The sequence below is a fragment of the Balaenoptera acutorostrata genome, chromosome 13 (genome assembly GCF_949987535.1).
Source record: "Balaenoptera acutorostrata chromosome 13, mBalAcu1.1, whole genome shotgun sequence".
In the NCBI taxonomy this organism is placed as follows: Eukaryota; Metazoa; Chordata; class Mammalia; order Artiodactyla; family Balaenopteridae; genus Balaenoptera; species Balaenoptera acutorostrata.
The window spans coordinates 64798817-64817232 of NC_080076.1; the positions used below are offsets into that span (position 1 = coordinate 64798817).

The 18416-nt window shown below is 42.5% G+C and overlaps 1 protein-coding gene and 1 non-coding gene across 8 annotated transcripts in view; one reads left to right on the plus strand and one right to left on the minus strand.

Moving 5' to 3' along the window:
* Positions 1-18416, plus strand: part of CEP192 (centrosomal protein 192) — a 103610-nt gene that overhangs the window by 826 nt on the left and 84368 nt on the right. For all 7 annotated transcript variants that reach the window (XM_057527136.1, XM_057527139.1, XM_057527140.1 and 4 more), the window contains 4 exons: positions 5408-5578; positions 6263-6388; positions 15637-15812; positions 18342-18391. In XM_057527136.1, coding sequence (XP_057383119.1) covers positions 5408-5578; positions 6263-6388; positions 15637-15812; positions 18342-18391 — 523 coding nt within the window. The remainder of the gene's footprint in view (positions 1-5407; positions 5579-6262; positions 6389-15636; positions 15813-18341; positions 18392-18416) is intronic.
* Positions 620-692, minus strand: TRNAG-CCC (transfer RNA glycine (anticodon CCC)). The gene has a single exon. It is a non-coding gene; the product is annotated as a tRNA-Gly (tRNA).

Here is an 18416-nt window from a genome sequence, read left to right on the forward strand (position 1 = left end):
AAAGATAATATTGTATTGTCTTCATTTTAGGTGAGGAGGAGGGCTGGGTAATGCAGTAGGGACGGAAGTTAGGGCATCTTCCCTTCTAGGAAAGCTTTAGGAATGTGGCATGTCCATAGATGGCTTAGGGCAAGTGTAGTCCTTTCTGGAAAAGAGAGACTGGGCGTTAGATTACATCTGGAGAAATCTTCCCCTGGATTGTGTTACTGTTGCATCCACAGCAAAGCTCTATTCCTGCACTTAGCACTGTATCATAGTGGGTAGGGACCGTTAGCTTTCTGAGGGGAGCCACCTTATTTATTGTTGCTTCACACAACCAAACAGAGTGTCTTTCACCGTTTGTTTTTGATAATGATTGTTGTATGAATGATCTTTGCTTAATATCTGGATTTTCTTGGATTTGATTCTTTCTAAGTGGAGATAACCCTTAAAGAGATGGTATACATTTTGATGTGGTATATATATATTTGTAAGTGAATGAGTAACTTAGTAACTACAAGACTAGATGTGAGGAGGCTACTTGGAAGACTTGTGTAGGAATTTATTTTATTTTTAAAAAATATTTATTTATTTATATATTTAGCTGCACCGGATCTTAGTTGCAGCATGCGGGATCTAGTTCCCTGACCAGGGATCGAACCCGGGCCCTCTGCATTGGGAGTGCAGAGTCTTAGCCACTGGACCACCAGGGAAGTCCCCTGTGTAGGAGTTTAAAGATTGATGGACAGATAGGCACAGTTTCTGCTCTTAGCGAGAAATCTTTTTAGTGGAAGAAGACAGACAAATACAAAAACAGACAGTGATCAGTGCTGGCAGAAATTAAAATGACTATGGACTCTGGGGTACATTTGACTTCATGATAAGGGATCAACTCTCTTAGAAGGTGAGCTTTGAATTGAGGTGAATGTCAGGAAGGAGCTAGCTGTGCAGACATCTAGAAGAGTATTCTAGGCCCCGAGGTGGGGATGGGCTTGAGTATTATAGGAACAGAAAAGCCGTTATGTGGTGAGTGAGGCTGGGGTGTGCAGATGAGGTGGCTCACTGAAGTTTTCAGGAAGAGTATGGTACCTGGCTTATGGTTTACGATCCCTTTGATTGCCATGTGGAGAATTAATTGCAGAGTGATAAGAATTGGACTGTGAAGACTGATTAGGAGGTTTTTCAGTAGGGTAGGATGGTAGTAGATTCAGAAAGATGTAGAATGACTCAGGGATTGTTTTAGACAAGGCCTGTTTTGCCCTCAGGAATAGGCTCCACTAGATGTGTTTTGATTGGCAACAGTGTTTTTACTGTGTTTAAATGGGTTCAGGTGGAGTCTGTATTTTCCTGTTGTCTGGCGGTGCGTGTTCCTGAACTCAGATGAGATTTGTCTGTATAAGATGTGCACTGCGTGACGGAGCTAAGGTCAGGATCCTGGGTGTCCCTAACATGGAAGGAGAGGCTGTCAGGTGAGATGCTTGGCTGTGAAGAGAAGGTGAGAAGGTGGTGCAGAGGTGCAAAGGAAGGATGGGGACAGGTTTTCCACCTGCGTCCTGGTGTGGGAGAGTTTGAAAGTGTTTGTAGAAATCGAGAAGAGGAAATGTAGATAGTTAGACATAGATATGTTGAAGAGAGGAAAACACTGGGGTGTGGTCTGAGAGGAGGGTGCTTACGTGATAGCTGGTGATAAGTTTGCTGGATTTGACCCAGTTTGAAAATCTTCATTCATTCAGCAAATTTATTGAGGGTCTGCTCTGTGCAGGGCACTGCTCTAGATAGGAATTCACTGGTAAAACAGGTCAAGTCCCTGCCCTCATGGCACTTACATTCTAACGTGGGGTGGGGAATAGTTAAACTGGTGAACTATATAGCACTATAGAAAAAAGGAAGCAGGGCAAGGAGATTGGCATGCCGAGCCTGACTGTACACGCTGGTGGGAAAGTGGACGTTTACACAAAGACCTGAAAGAATTGAAGGCGCAGGAGCCTCCGTGGGTTCCAGGGATGGCAGCGAGGTCAGGGTGGCTGGGGTGGAGGGAGCGAGGGAGAGGAGCAGGAGGTCCCAGGTCAGAGTTACTCAGTCCCCCGTTGCCAGCAAGACTGACTTTCTCAGTGAGATGGGAAGCCAGTGGAGGGTTCTGAGCTAAGCAGTGAGTGTTTGGCTTGTTTGACTGGGTAACCTGAGTGTGTAGAGGGTAGTCTGGGGAGGAAGATAGAGGCTCTTGCAGGGAGTGTCCCGGTCGGAGATGGTGTGGCTTGACCATGAGGGTAGCAACCAGGAGTCGTGAGAAATGGCAGGTTCTGGTTATATGGTTGTGGTGTAGCCATTGGGATTTGCTGAGGGATTGCACACTGACGGTTTGGTCTGAGCAACTAGGGAATGGACTTGTCGTTTTCTCTGTGGGGAAGATTGAAGAGCAGGCTTTTCTTGAGGGGGTTGCAATGAGATGGAATCAAGATTGATGTTTTAGGTGCTTGTTAGATACCTAAGTGAAAATGTCAGGTAGGTAGTTGAACATCTGAGGTTCAGGGGAGAGACCCAGGCTGGAGATACAAGTTTCATATGGGATTTAAAACTTTCAAACTGAGGGCACTCATCCAGAGAGGCTGGGTAGATGGAGGAGACCCAGGAGCCAGCCCTGGAGCCCTCACTGTGTGGAGGTCCGGGAGAGAAGGAGGAGGAAGAGCCGACAGCGGTGCTTTGGAAACCAGGTGAAGAAAGTATTTCTGTGAGGAAGGAGTGTGAATTCGATTCTGTTAGGTCCAAGACAAGGAGGACTGAAAACTGACCATGGGGTTATGGGTTTGGCAACAGGGAGATCAGTGGTGATGTTGACAAGCCCCTGGTGGGGTGGTGGGACGGAAGCCAGCTGGGAGTGGGCTTGGATGAGGGGTGGAGCTGGGTGGCCGGTAGTGACTCGTATTGGAGGTCTGGGTGGTAGAGGGAGTGCGGATGGAGGTGGTGGTAGCTGTGGGGGGGTAGCAGGGCTGAGGTTGAGGAAGGCTTCTTGTGCTCATGGGGAGGACTGCCCTGAGAGATGCAACAGTGTCGAGGAGGAGAGGCGGGTGTTGGAGTGGGAGGGCTGGGCTTCTGCCAGGAGTGTGGATCCTTCATCTGTGATTAGGTAAGTTTAGTAGGTTTCTAGTGGTCTTAAGGCTTTTCCTAACTTTGTAGAGTAAATTAGTCCATAATATCTAAACTCACACGTCAGTGATTTGCCACCGACCCCAGCACAGTCCTGCATTGTCGTCCGTCTCATCAGTAGTGGCAGCTCTTAGAATATCCGTCCAGGCGCTAAGCCCTCTCCCTTCCTCTCCTTTCAGCTGATGGGATCAGGCCAGACTTCCTAATACACCATTTAAGGCTTGTAGGATCTGGCTCCGTGTTTTTACTCACCCTTTGCCCGAATATGGTGGAGCACCTACTATGGCCACCACACCCGAGCACTTAGAGCAGAGTTTGGAGTCATACCTGGGCACGAATCTTACTAATTGCACAACCTTGTGTCAGTTTAGCTAGTTTAGTCTCTGAGTTTGTTTCTTCTTTTGTAAAATGAGGATAAGTGAGTTAAGGTAGTAGGTATGCAATAAATTTTAATTATCTTCCACCATTGCTTATGTTTGTCACCTTTAAAAGCCCTCTTATCTCATACTTTGCCTGAAAAGTCCTGCTCATTCTTCAGGGTATAGGGCCAATATCCTCTCATTTCTTGAGTCTTTCCTGATTTAATTATTTTCTTCACTGAATTCCACACAGCCCTTACATGATAAGCACTCTGAAATATTTTTAAAACTGAGTAACGTCTCCTGAGTTCTGAGATCAGGGTCCATCGAACGAGTGGCCGGCATGCACTGTAGGTTCTCTATCAGTAGTACAGACTGTACCAGTGTTTTCCAGACTTAGCCTTTGTGTGCCACTTTTACCATTTTTGCCTTGTCCATGTGCCAAATATACTTTATTTTTATCTTTATTTATTTATTTATTTATGGCTGCGTTGGGTCGTCTTTGCTACGTGTGGGCTTTCTCTAGTTGTGCGAGCGGGGGCTACTCTTCATTGTGATGGCTTCTCTCCTTGTGGAGCACTGGCTCTAGGTGCATGGGATTCAGTAGTTGTGGCATGCAGGCTCAGTAGTTGTGGCGCACGGGCTTAGTTGCTCCATGGCATGTGGGATCTTCCCGGACCAGGATCGAACCCTTGTCTCCTGCGTTGGCAGGCGGATTCTTTTTTTTTTTTTTTAATCCTGGCACTTTTTTTTTTTTTTTAATTTATTTTTATTTTTGGCTGTGTTGGGTCTTAATTTCTGTGCAAGGGCTTTCTCTAGTTGTGGCAAGCGGGGGCCACTCTTCATCGCGGTGCGCGGGCCTCTCACTATCGTGGCCTCTCTTGTTGCGGAGCACAGGCTCCAGACGCGCAGGCTCAGTAATTGTGGCTCACGGGCCCAGCTGCTCCGCGGCACGTGGGATCCTCCCAGACCAGGGCTCGAACCCGTGTCCCCTGCATTAGCAGGCAGACTCCCAACCACTGCGCCACCAGGGAAGTCCCCAAATATACTTAACGTAACTTAAATTTTTTCTTTGAACAGACTCACTTTTTTTTTGGTGTTGTTGGCTGCACCGCGCAGCTTGTGAGATCTTAGTTCCCTGACCAGGGATTGAACCTGGGCCCTTGGCAGTGAAACCACCGAGTCCTAACCACTGGACCGCCAGGGAATGCCCTAGACTCTATTTATTTGTTTGTTTGAATTTTTTGGCTGCATCAGGTCTTCGTTGCTGCGTGCGGGCTTTCTCTAGTTTTGGCGAGCAGGGGCTACTCTTTGTTGTGGTGCAGGGCTTCTCATTTCAGTGGCTTTTCTTGTTGTGTAGCACGGGCTCTAGGCACGCGGCTTCAGTAGTTGCAGCACTCGGGCTCAGTAGTTGTGGCATGCGGGCTTAGTTGCTTCAAGGCATGTGGGATCTTCCCGGGCCAGAGATTGAACTCATGTCCCCTGCATTGGCAGCCGGATTCTTAACCACTGCGCCATCAGGAAAGTCCCTAGACTCACTTTTTAAACCATTTACTCATCCTTAATCTTTGAAATCAGGGACTAGATTTTGCTAGTTCTATTTATTCTATTCCCTGTTAGAATGTGTGCCCAGCTTGTATGACGTCCAGAAATTGTCTGTATATGCCATTAGTATTGTGCCTTCTTTGATTCTTTATTCGATAAATTTAAAATCCAAGAGTAAATTAAACTGTTGTGTTTCATTATTATGTTAACTATAAGAAGATAGTTTGATGTTTATATTCTCGACTATAGTGTCCCCTCTTAGAGCTGTTTCAAAAAGAGGATTTTATCAGTTTTCTAAGATTTATGGGACTTGTACTCTTAATCGTTTGAAAAAGTTTTATGGTAATATATGATTTATAAGAATACTTTTATTGTTGCAGTGAGATGGAAGATTTTCGAGGTATAGCTGATGAGTCATTTCCAAGCTTTTTAACCAATTCATTACTTGGTGGTAATAGTGAGATTTTGGAAAATGTCACTCTTTCTTCAAATCTTGGCTTGCCTGTTGCTGTTTCAACGCTTGCTAGAAATAGATCCAGCACTGATAACAGGTAAGAATTGTTTGAACAGATGATTTTTTTAGATTCTGAAAGCCTACTATATACTGATACTTCTGTGAAATTTTTCAGCCAAGCTTGAGCTTTAGCTTTATCTGAGGGAGATGACCATTTATGTAAAATCAACATAGAAGATAAAACCATCTCTTACCTGTTCCATCACCTTATCAGTGGTGGGTGTGTAGGTTTGGGATTGAACGCCAGTGACCTTTCGCCTACCAATGGTCTTTCTGTCCGTGGTATATTGACTTTGTATTAGTTCAGCCTCCTGGTGGCTGGTGATTTGAGCTGCACCCCCAAATGTGATGTGTATAGTTCACTCATCTTGTGTAACGTGTAAAGTTTACCTATGCCTGAATATCTAACCACTCTCCCATCCTCCTAGCCTAAACATTCTGTATGGAGCACCATCTTTACCTTTGGAATGAAGGGGCTGGATTAACTCTTTAAAAACTTTTAGCTTTAAGATTTCCACGACTCTCTTGTTTAATACACACATTCTGCTGCTGCACAGGTTTTCAGTGCTTTGCACATAAGGTGATGGTTTTGAACATTGGGGACCCTATTTGTTTTTACCCCCTGGTGGTTGGTTTTTTAGTCATACAGTCCTATGTCATGGTGAATTTTAAATGTGTATAATTTAGTTATTAACAATTAAAACAAAATTTTTGTGTGTAGGAATTCTGATGTCCAGGCATCTTATTTAGTGGAAGGGAAGTATTCAATTCCATCAGAGTCGTCTCCCAGTAGCCAGAGTGAAGCTGAACCAAGAGAGAGGCTACAGCTTGTCTTCCCGGATGATGAGTGAGTTCTTACTTCATCTTGCTTTCACTGTGTTAAGAGTGAGTCTCACGTAGTCTTGTGGAAAATGAACACGTGATTGTGTCTCTGATCGTTTATAAGAATTTTAACAGTTTTCTTTGTATGATATTAATCGCAAACATTTTTAGTCTTTCAAAATCTTTTTCTGATTCCAAGAGTAATACATGCTCATTGAAAGAATTATAAAATACAGGCAATTATAAGGCAGACAACAAAGGCCTGTCATCCCAGTAACTGGAGAAGAGACGTTTATTATCTTTTTATTTCGTCTGCTAGACTGTTTTCTATGCACATGTACATGTACATATGTATTAATTTTTTAACAATAATAGGATTAAACTGTACGTACTGTTTATAACTTTTAAAAATTAATGACTGTGTCATCTTCCCATTACAATTAATGTAAGTATGTATCATAATGTTAATGGCTGCACCATGTTAGACACTTAGATGATTGGAATTTTACTATTATAAATTTAGTGAACTTCTTTTTTTTTTTTAAACAACAGCTCCTGTTTATTTATTTATTTTTATTTATTTATTTATTTATTTATGGCTGTGTTGGGTCTTCGTTTCTGTGCGAGGGCTCTCTCCAGCTGCTGCAAGCGGGGGCCACTCTTCATCGCGGTGCGCGGGCCTCTCACTATCGCGGCCTCTCCCGCTGTGGAGCACAGGCTCCAGACGCGCAGGCTCAGCAATTGTGGCTCACGGGCCTAGTCACTCTGCGGCATGTGGGATCTTCCCAAACCAGGGCTCGAACCTGTGTCCCCTGCATTGGCAGGCAGATTCTCAACCACTGCGCCACCAGGGAAGCTCTGAACTTCTTTATTTATACATACGTTTTGCATCTAGTAGGTTATTTTATTCAGATAAAATCCTAGGATCAAAATAGCTGAGTTAAGAATATTTAATTTTAAAGACCACTGCGGATTACCACATTGCTCTTTGGAAGATTTGTACCAGTTTGCATTCCCGTTAGAAGATGTGCATGAGAATGCCTGCTTCTCTGAGCCCTCCCTGACGTTTGGTGGTGTTATTTTTGATCCTCAATTTTAAATTAATTAATTAATTTATTTATTTCTTCCTTTTCTATCTTTCTTCCTTTCTTCCTCCCTCCCTCCTCCCTCCCTCCCTCCCTCCCTCCCTCTCTCCCTCCCTTCCTTCGTTGGGTTCTTGTTGCTGGACTTTCTTTAGTTTCAGCGAGTGGGGGCTACTCTTCGTTGTGGTGCGCGGGCTTCTTATTGCGGTGGCTTCTCTTGTTGCGGAGCATGGGCTCTAGGTCGCGGACTTCAGTAGTTGTGGCACGCAGGCTCTGTAGTTGTAGCTCGCGGGCTCTAAAGCACAGACTCAGTAGTTGTGGCACATGGGCTTAGTTGCTCTGCGGCATGTGGGATCTTCCCCAACCAGGGCTCAAACCCATGTCTCTTGCATTAACAGGCAGATTCTTAACCACTATGCCACCAGGGAAGCCCCTGATTCTCAATTTTAGAAGTAAAAGAATTTATACACATGCCTAAGTGAATAGAAGAAAGTCTGGAAGGCTTTACACCAAAATGTAAATGGTGGTTATGTCTTGATGGTGGTATTACAGGCAGTCTTAAAGTATTCTGTTTGAATTCATAATCGAGTATTTATGGGATTGAACATACTTTAATGTTTATTCATTACTTATATTTTTGTTGTGAATTGCCTGTTGATGACATTTAGATATAAGCACTTTCTATATGTTAAAGTTGTTAACTCTGTATGTTCATTTTCTCAACGTGTGTTTTTAAATTTTCGTTTTATTTATTTATTTTTAACATCTTTATTGGAGTATAATTGCTTTACAGTGTTGTGTTAGTTTCTGCTGTATAACAGAATGAATCAGCTATATGCATATGTATATCCCCATATCCCCTCCCTCTTGCATCTCCCTCCCACCCTCCTTATCCCACCCCTCTAGGTGGTAGCAAAGTACCAAGCTGATCTTCCTGTGCCATGCAGCTGCTTCCTACTAGCTATCTATTTTACATTTGGTAGTGTATGTATGTCAGTGCTACTCTCTCACTTCGTCCCAGCTTACCCTTCCCTCTCCCCGTGTCCTCAAGTCCAGTCTCTACATCTGTGTCTACCTGTCCTGCCCCTAGGTTCATTAGAACCGTTTTTTTTTTTTAGATTCTGTATGTATGTGTTAGCATATGGTATTTGTTTTTCCCTTTCTGACTTACTTCACTCTGTATGACAGACTCTAGGTCCATCCACCTCACTACAAATAACTCAATTTCGTTTCTTTTTATGGCTGAGTAATATTCCATTGTATATATGTGCCACATCTTCTTTATCCATTCGTCTGCGATGGACACTTAGGTTGCTTCCATGTCCTGGCTATTGTAAATAGAGCTGCAATGAACATTGTGGTACATGACTCTTTTTGAATTATGGTTTTCTCAGGGTATATGCCCAGTAATGGGATTTCTGGGTCATATGGTAGTTCTTTTTTTTTTTTTTTGTTACCTTAAACAACGCATTTTATTTATTATTATTTTATTTATTAATTTATTTATTTTTGGCTGCGTTGGGTCTTCGTTGCTGCACGCAGGCTTTCTCTAGTTGCGGCAGCGGGGGCTACTCCTCGTTGTGGTGCGCAGCCTTCTCATTGCGGTGGCGTCTCTTGTTGCGGAGCACGGGCTCTAGGCATGCGGGCTTCAGTAGTTGTGGCACACGGGCTCAGTAGTTGTGGCTCGTGGGCTCTAGAGCACAGGCTCATTAGCTGTGGCGCACGGGCTTAGTTGCTCTGCGGCATGTAGGATCTTCCTGGACCAGGGCTCGAACCCGTGTCCCCTGCATTGGCAGGCGGATTCTTAACCACTGCGCCACCAGGGAAGTTCCCATATGGTAGTTCTATTTTTAGTTTTTTAAGGAACCTCCATACTGTTCTCCATAATGACTGTATCAATTAACATTCCCACCGACAGTGCAAGAGTGTTCCCTTTTCTCCACACCCTCTCCAGCATTTATTGTTTGAAGATTTTTTGATGATGGCTGTTCTGACTGGTGTGAGGTAGTACCTCACTGTAGTTTTTTTTTTTTTTTTTAAAGATTTATTTTTATTGATTGATTGATTGCTATGTTGGGTCTTCGTTTCTGTGCTAGGGCTTTCTCTAGTTGTGGCAAGCGGGGGCTACTCTTCATCGCGGTGCGCGGGCCTCTCACTATCGTGGCCTCTCTTGTTGCGGGGCACAGGCTCCAGACGCGCAGGCTCAGTAGTTGTGGCTCACGGGCCCAGTTGCTCTGCGGCATGTGGGATCCCCCCAGACCAGGGCGCGAACCCGTGTCCCCTGCACTGGCAGGCAGACTCTCAACCACTGCGCCACCAGGGAAGCCCCCTCACTGTAGTTTTGATTTGCATTTCTCTAGTGATTAGTGATGTTGAGCATCCTTTCATGTGTTTGTTGGCAGTCTGTGTATCTTCATTGGAGAAATGTATATTTAGGTCTTCTGTCCATTTTTGGATTGGGTTGTTAGTTTTTTTGATATTAAGCTGCATGAGCTGCTTGTATATTTTGGAGATTAATCTTTTGTCAGTTGCTTTGTTTGCCAGTATTTTCTACCATTCTGAGGGTTGTCCTTTTGTCTTGCTTATGGTCTCCTTTGCTGTACAAAAGCTTTTAAGTTTCATTAGGTCCCATTTGTTTATTTTTGTTTTTATTTCCATTACTCTAGGAGGTGGGTCAAAAAGGATCTTGCTGTGATTTATGTCATAGAGTGTTCTGTCTATGTTTTCCTCTAACAGTTTTATAGTGTCTGGCCTTACATTTAGGTCTTTAATCCATTTGGAGTTTATTTTTGTGTATGGTGTTAGGGAATGTTCTAATTTCGTTCTTTTACATGTAGCTCTCCAGTTTTCCCAGCACCACTTACTGAAGAGGCTGTCTTTCCTCCATTGTATATTCTTGCCTCCTTTATCAAAGATAAGGTGACCATAGGTGTGTGGGTTTATCTCTGGGCTTTCTATCCTGTTCCATTGATCTTTATTTCTGTTTTTGTTCCAGTACCATACTGTCTTGATTACTGTAGCTTTGTAGTATAGTCTGAAGTCAGGCAGCCTGATTCCTCCAGCTCCGTTTTTCTTTCTCAAGATTGTTTTGGCTATTCGGGGTCTTTGTGTTTCCATGCAAATTGTGAAATTTTTTGTTCTAGTTCTGTGAAAAATGCCACTGGTGGTTTGATAGGGATTGCATTGAATCTGTAGATTGTTTTGGGTAGTATAGTCCTTTTCACAATGTTGATTCTTCCAATCCAAGGACATAGTATAACTCTCCATCTGATTGTATCATCTTTAATTTCTTTCATCAGCGTCTTTTAGCTTACTGCATACAGGTCTTTTGTCTCCTTAGGTAGGTCTATTCCTAGGTATTTTAGTCTTTTTGTTGCAACGGTAAATGGGAGTGTTTCCTTAATTTCTCTTTCAGATTTTTCATCATTAGTGTACAGGAATGCAGGAGATTTCTGTGCATTAATTTTGTATCCTGCTACTCTACCAAATTAATTGATTAGTAGTTTTCTGGTAGCATCTTTAGGGTTCTTTGTGTATAGTATTATGTCATCTGCAGTGACAGTTTTACTTCTTCTTTTCCGATTGTATTCCTTGTTTTTCTTTTTCTTCTCTGATTGCCATAGGTAAAACTTCCAAAACTATGTTCAGTAACAGTGGTGAGAGTGGGCAACCTTGCCTTGTTCCTGATCTTAGAGGAAATGGTTTCAGTTTTTCACCATTGAGAATGATGTTGGCTGTGGGTTTGTCATATATGACCCTTATTGTGTTGAGGTAGGTTCCCTCTGTGCCTACTTTCTGGAGAGTTTTTATCATAAATGGGTATTGAATTTTGTCACAAGCTTTTTCTCATCTATTGAGATCATCATATGGTTTTTATCCTTCAGTTTGTTAACATGGTGTATCACATTGATTGATTTGCATATATTGAAGAATCCTTGCATTCCTGGGATAAACCCCACTTGATCATGGTGTATGATCCTTTTAATGTGCTGTTGGATTCTGTTTGCTAGTATTTTGTTCAGGACTTTTGCATCTATGTTCATCAGTGATATTGGCCTGTAGTTTTATTTTTTTGTGAGATCTTCATCTGGTTTTGGTATCAGGGTGATGGTGGCTTCGTATAATGAGTTTGGGAGTGTTCCTCCCTCTGCTGTATTTTGGAAGAGTTTGGGATGGATAGGTGTTAGCTTTTCTCTAAAAGTTTGATAGAATTCGCCTGTGAAGCCATCTGGTCCTGGGCTTTTGTTTGTGAGACGATTTTAAATCACAGTTTCAATTTCAGTCAACATGTGTTTTTGACTGAGTGCCTGCTGTGTGCCAGCTACCTCTCCAAGGGCTTGGGAAGTAGCAATGGACAAAACAGACATTACACAAAAAGACTCCAAAATACACCAGTTTTACAGTATATTAGAAGGGAAAAAGTGCTAGGAAAAAAACAGAACATGATAAGGAGGGATGTTAGGAGGGCTGAAAGGTGTTGTCATTGTTGAGTCTCCTTGAGGAGGTGTGAGTTCAGAGCAGAGACTTGAAGGAGAGAGTCAGCCCCGTTGGCCTCAGGAGGAGGAGCCTTTCGGGGGAGGGTGCAGCTGTGGGAGGGCACTGAGTGAGAGCATCCCTGGTGTGTCCATGAGCAGGAAGGAGGCGGCATGGGGTGGGCAAAGCTTCTGACTCCGGGTGAGGTGGGAAACCCACCAAGGGTTCCATCTCAACTCTGATTTGATTAGCCTCCTCTGGCTACCAGTGGAGAATAGACTGCTGGGAAGCAAGACCGTAAGCATGATGACCACTCGGGAAGGCAGGTTCTCAAGGGGCCGGTAGGTGGAGGAGAGGAGGGGAGAGGAGAGGAGAGGAGAGGAGTGGAGGAACAGAGATCAGAGGTGGGGAGCACACAGCCTGGCGGGCAGGCTGGGGTCTTCGGTAAGTGCCAGGTGTTCAGTGTGGTGTTCTGGGCCACTCCACTCTGCACAGGCGTTTCTTAGGCCTTATCTGGAGAGGAGCCTTCTTCCTGGGTGCACAGGGTCATGTTGGCACTGCTGATGTACGTGGGTGGGTTGGGGAGCAGAAGTGGAGGGCTGTCTGGGACAGTTGCCTGAAAGACTTTAAGATTTAATTTGAGAAATTTTGATGGGCCAGTAAAAACAATGATAGCTGTAGGTTTGAGGAAGTTGAGTTTTGAGGGGGAGTGATGGTGGTGGTTAATTTAGAGTGCCCTCAACTGTCTCTGTTGTCCTAAAGTTTTAATGGTCACACTACATGTCTTTTGGGGGGTGGGGAGTGGCAGGGGGAGGTTTAAGATATGAAAATTAACTAAATGTCCTGACTTCTTTAGTTCATTTTACCATCTTGCTTCCCCCCCCACCACCCCTTTTCTTAGAAATATGTTATATAGGGACCTTTATTGTCTTTTTGTTTCCTCATATTCTTATTTTATTTATTTATTTGTGATATAATTGACATGTAACATATTAGTTTTAGGTGTACAGCTTGATTTGATGTTGGTATACATCTGGGAAATGTCACCACCATATGTCTCGTTAACATGTCACCTTACGGAGTTACAAAAACATTTTTTTTCTTGTGAGGAGAGCTTTTAAGATCTACTCTCTTAGCAACTTTCAAATATACAATACAGTATTATTAACTACAGTCACCATGCTGTACATTACATCCCTCAGGACTTATTTTATAACTGGAAGTTTATACCTGTTGTCCCCCTTCACCCATTTCTCCCCCCACCCCAGCCTCTGGGAACCACCAGTTTGCTCTTTGTATCTATGAGCTTGGTTTTGTTGTTTGTGTGTTTTTAGATTCCATTTATAAACAAAATCGTACAGTATCTATCTTTCTCTGTCTGACTTCACTAAGCTTAATGCTCTCTAGATTCATCTGTTGTGAATAACAAGGTTTCATTTTTTTTATGGCCGAGTGCTATTCCTGTGTGTGTGTGTGTGTGTGTACACACACACACACACACACACACACACTACATTTTCTTTGTTCATCCATTGATGGGCACTTAGGTTGCTTCCATATCTTGGCAATTGTAAATAGTGCTCCAGTGAACATAGAGGTGCATATATCTTTTCCAGTTAGTGTTTTCATTTTGGATAAATACCCAGGAGCGGAATTGCTGTATCATATAGTAGTTCTATTTTTAATTTTTTGAGGAACCTTCATGCTGTTTTCTACAGCGGCTGCACCAGTTTACATTCCCACAACAGTGTAGGAGGGTTCCCTTTTCTCCACATCCTCATCAACACTTGCTGTTTGTTGTCTTTTTGATGACAGCCATTCTGACAGGTGTGAGGTTATACCTCATTGTGGTTTTATTTATTTATTTATTTATTTTTAATTATTTATTTATTGGCTGCGTTGGGTCTTCTTTGCTGTGCACAGGCTTTTTCTCTAGTTGTGGCGAGCAGGGGCTACTCTTCGTTGTGGTGCGTGGGCTTCTTATTTTGGTGGCTTCTTTTGTTGCAGAGCACGGGCTCTAGAGCGCAGGCTCAGTAGTTGTGGCTCACGGGCTTAGTTGCTCCGCAGCATGTGGGATCTTCCTGGACCAGGGCTTGAACCTGTGTCCCCTGCATTGGCAGGCGGACTCTTAACCAGTGTGCCACCAGGGGAGTCCCTCATTGTGGTTTTGCTTTGCATTTCCCTGGTGATTAGCGATGTTGACCATCTTTTCATGTACCTGTTGGCCAGCTCTATGTCTTTGGAAAAATGTCTATCCAGGTCTTTAGCCCATTTTTTAATCAGGTTGTTTGTGTTTTTGCTATTGAGTTGTATGAGTTCTTTGTATATTTTGGGAGTTAGCCCCTTATTAGGTATATGACTGACAAATATCTTCTCCCATTCAGTAGGCTGCCTTTTCATCCTGTGGTTTCCTTTGCTGTGTACCACCCCTCCCCCACCTCTTTTTCTGTTTTCTCTACCACATGACTTTGTATCCCTTTATAGCCTTTCCACCCGCCCCTGGCTTTTGTTTTTTGTTTTTTTAAAAAAATTTATTTATTTTATTTTTGGCTGTGTTGGGTCTTCAGTTGCTTTGTGTGGGCTTCCTCTAGTTGTGGTGAGCAGGGGCTACTCTTCATTGCAGTGCGCGGGCTTCTCATTGTGGTGGCTTTTCTTATTGCAGAGCATGGGCTGTAGGCATGCGGGCTCAGTAGTTGTGGCTCGCAGGCGCTATAGCACAGGCTCAGTAGTTGTGGCACACGGGTTCAGTAGTTGTGGCTCACGCGCTCTAGAGCACAGGCTTAGTAGTTGTGGCACACGGGCTTAGTTATTGTGCGGCATGTGGGATCTTCCCGGACCCGGGCTTGAACCCGTGTCCCCTGCATTGGCAGGCGGATACTTAACCACTGCGCCACCAGGGAAGTCCCCCTGCCTTCTGTTTTACTTAGTTCTGTTTGATTGGGGTGAAGCTTTCCTATACCTGCCTGCAAATGCACCTTTGGATTAAGTGATTTGCTCTCTGTGTATTACAGCCGCAATAAAGAGGTGGAGAAACTGGGAGGAAAGTTAGAGTTTGCCTCAGGGGCAGAGGGTTAGGACTTGGAGTCTGTGAAAGAGCCATTTTCATTTCATTCATCCTGGCCAGATTTAAGTCTGGCCCTAGGTTTGTCACATGATGAATTTGTTGCATTTAGCAGCTTTTCCCTGAAGTTCCATCTGCTGGTGAAATGGCTCTGGTGAGGGGGGACAGACCCAAGAGCTTTTGCAGTAGGTTGGGTGGAAAGTTGCCTTTAAGGAAGAACCTTTCCATCCATAGAAACAACAGAGACAAATGGAAAATGATGATAGAACAGTGGCAGGGGCTAAAGTACAGCTTCAAAGCGTTTGTAGGTCTGAGCAGTAGCTATTTGGCAAATATACAGTATCCTTTAAGTCTGTCTTGTTTTTTGAAAAGCTGAGCTTTTCTCTAGATGTGGTAGATTCACAGATACTTGGGAAAGAAGAAAACTCTGCCTCTTATCATTTGAGAGGCAGAGTAGCAATATATTTGACTTTGGTAGATGTACATCACTGGACCCAAAATGATGGTATCGTCCCCAGGACGTCTGGCTGGTCGCAGAAATGTTTCTTTTCACTGTATCCATTTATTCTTTTTAAGAAATAACTGATTAATGGATGTTTTATAGATACACCTAAGATAACTAATATTTCATTATTATTCTGTTCCCTAATTTAAAAGTTCTATCTCTAAGAAAAAGAATCAGACAGAAGGTCGACATTTGTCAGGTGCTGTCCTCAAAGAGTCAGCTTTTCAAAGTGATAGAGAAAGAACGGAAGAGGAGCACGTTAGAGCTGCAAAACCCTTTCAGAGCCAAGATCCTTCTGATGGGATTTCACCGCTGGAGCAGGAGCGAGGTACTGAACTATTAGAAATCATTCCTTAATGTATATATTTTAATTTCCTTTTTAAAAATCTTTTTTTAATTGAAGTATAGTTGATGTACAAAATTACAGAAGTTACAGGTGTGAAGTATGGTGAGTCACAATTTTTAAAGGTTATACTCCATTTATTATAAAATATTATAAAGTATTGGCTATATTCCCCATGTTGTACAATATATTTTTGTAGCTTATTTTATACCTAATAGTTTGTTCCTCTTAATCCCCTACTCCTGTAATGCCTCTCCCCCTCCTCTCTCCCCACTGGTAACCACTATTTTGTTCTCTTTGTCTGTGAGTCTGCTTCTTTTTTGTTATATTCATTATTTGTTGTATTTTTTAGATTCCACATATAAGTTATATCATACAGTTTTAATCTCCTTTCTTACTGTTTTGTCTTTGGACCAGTGTTTATCTTAAACTATGATACTATAAACTGAAAATGCTTTGGTTTGGCACTTACCTATTAATACCATGTTTATAATACTTTTATAGGAAAGGATCTCTTAATCAGTCTCTTAATTATCCATACTGATTAAGCTGAAACCTCCTTTCCTGTGGAAACCATGCTGTCTGATGCTCACAGCACACTTCGTGTTCAAGACAGGGAGGCTGTTTCTAATACACCTGTCACATTTCCCCTGCCAATTAATTTGTATTCTTGTCAGCAGTCATTTTTGTTCCTAAGTTAAAATTTTTAGGGGATGTTTGTATTTCTCTTGATGAAAAATGTCGTTAATGTATGAAAGTAGACTAGATTAACTCCTCACACAAGAAATGAAAGAAAGACAAATTGGGCTTATTCAAAATTGAAAACTTCTGTGCTTCAAAAGACACTTTTGAGACAGTGAAAAGACAACCCAAAGATGGGAGAATATGTTTACAAATCATGTATCATATGTATATGATCAGGGACCAGCATCCAGAATATGTAGAGAAGTGTTATAGCTCAATAAAAAGACAAATAACCCAGTACTGTAAATGGCAGAGGCTTTTCAGTAGACATTTCTATAAAGAAGTTGTACAGATGGCCAGTAGACACATGAGAAGATGCTCAACAGCTGTAATCATCAGGGAAATTCAAAACCAGGAGAGATCAATTCACACCCGCTGAAATTACTAGAATCAAGAAGATGGGAAATAGCAAGTATTGGTTGGAAACTGCGACACTCACCCATTGCTTGTCGGGATGTAAAATGGTGCTGCTGCTGTGGAAGATAGTTTGACGGTTCCTCAAAACATTAAACGTAGCATTACCCTATGACCCAGCAAGTCCAGTCCTAGGCATACACTTAAGAGAAATGAAAATGTGTGTCAACACTGAAACTTGTGCACATGAATGTTCATAGCAGCATTAGTCAGAGTAGCCAGAAAGTGGAGACAACTCAGATCGCCATCAGCTGATGTATGGATAAATAAAATGCAGTATGTCCATACAGTGGAGTGTTGTTCAGCCATAGAAAGGAGTGAAGTACTGATACGTGTTGTAATAGGATGACCCTTGAAAGCATGCTGAGTGAAAGAAGACAGACTCAGAAGGCCACATGCTGCGACTCCATTTATCCGAAGGTGAATCTGTAGGTAGAGAACAGGCAAGTCCACTGAGACAAAGTAGATTAGTGGTGCTAGGGCCTGGGGGGCAGGGAGAATGGGGAGTGACTGTTTATGGGGACAGGATTTCTTTCTGGTATGATGAAAATATTGTGGAATTAGTGATAATGGTTGAACAACTTTGTAAATATACTAAAAACCACTGAATTGTATACTTCAAAAGGGTGATTTTATGGTAAGTTTTATATCAGTTAAAAAAAAAACCTCCCCATATACCTCTCTCACAGTTTCAGTTAGTATAAGATTTTGCCACACTTGCTTAATCTCTTCTGTTTTTCTGTTACCTTTTTTCCTGATATTAAAAAATTCCAGAGATCATTTTATTCCTACATATTTTAGCTTGCATCTCTAAAAATACGGGCATTTTCCTACAAAACCATAGTGATGTTAATACTGTTAACCAACATAATTCTGTAATTATCGTATAGTACTCTGGTCCATATTCAGTTTGCTAATTATCTTGGTTGGTTTGCTTGGATTGGGGTCCAAGGAAGGTTCCATTGTGTTTTGCTCCATCTGTCGTCGTGTCTCTTAGGTCTGTCGTTCTGGAGCTGTCCTGCTGTTTGGCATTGTCTGTTTGATCACTCGTGGTGTCATTTTTCTTCTCTCTTCCCCACATCCTCTGTAAAGCAGAAGTTAGCTTTAAAGCCTTGTTAGATTCCTATTCAGGTGTTTTTGGCGTATGTATAATTTTTTAAGCTTCCCCACCCTAACAGGTTTTTAATTTAACTGACCACTGATGGGCTCCTATACCATCATTTAAAAGTGCTCTATTCTATTTAAAGGGAAAAAATGTATAGTTCATCAATTTGCTATTTTTGAGTGTTATTGGGTATTTAGTTGATAAAATATTAATAATTTGGTCTTAGTTTTTGTTTTTGTTTACTTTAACAGACTTGCCTATTGATTCTTGTTCACGATCCTGGATGAATAAGGAGAACAAGGTGATCTTTTATATGTTATCAGTTT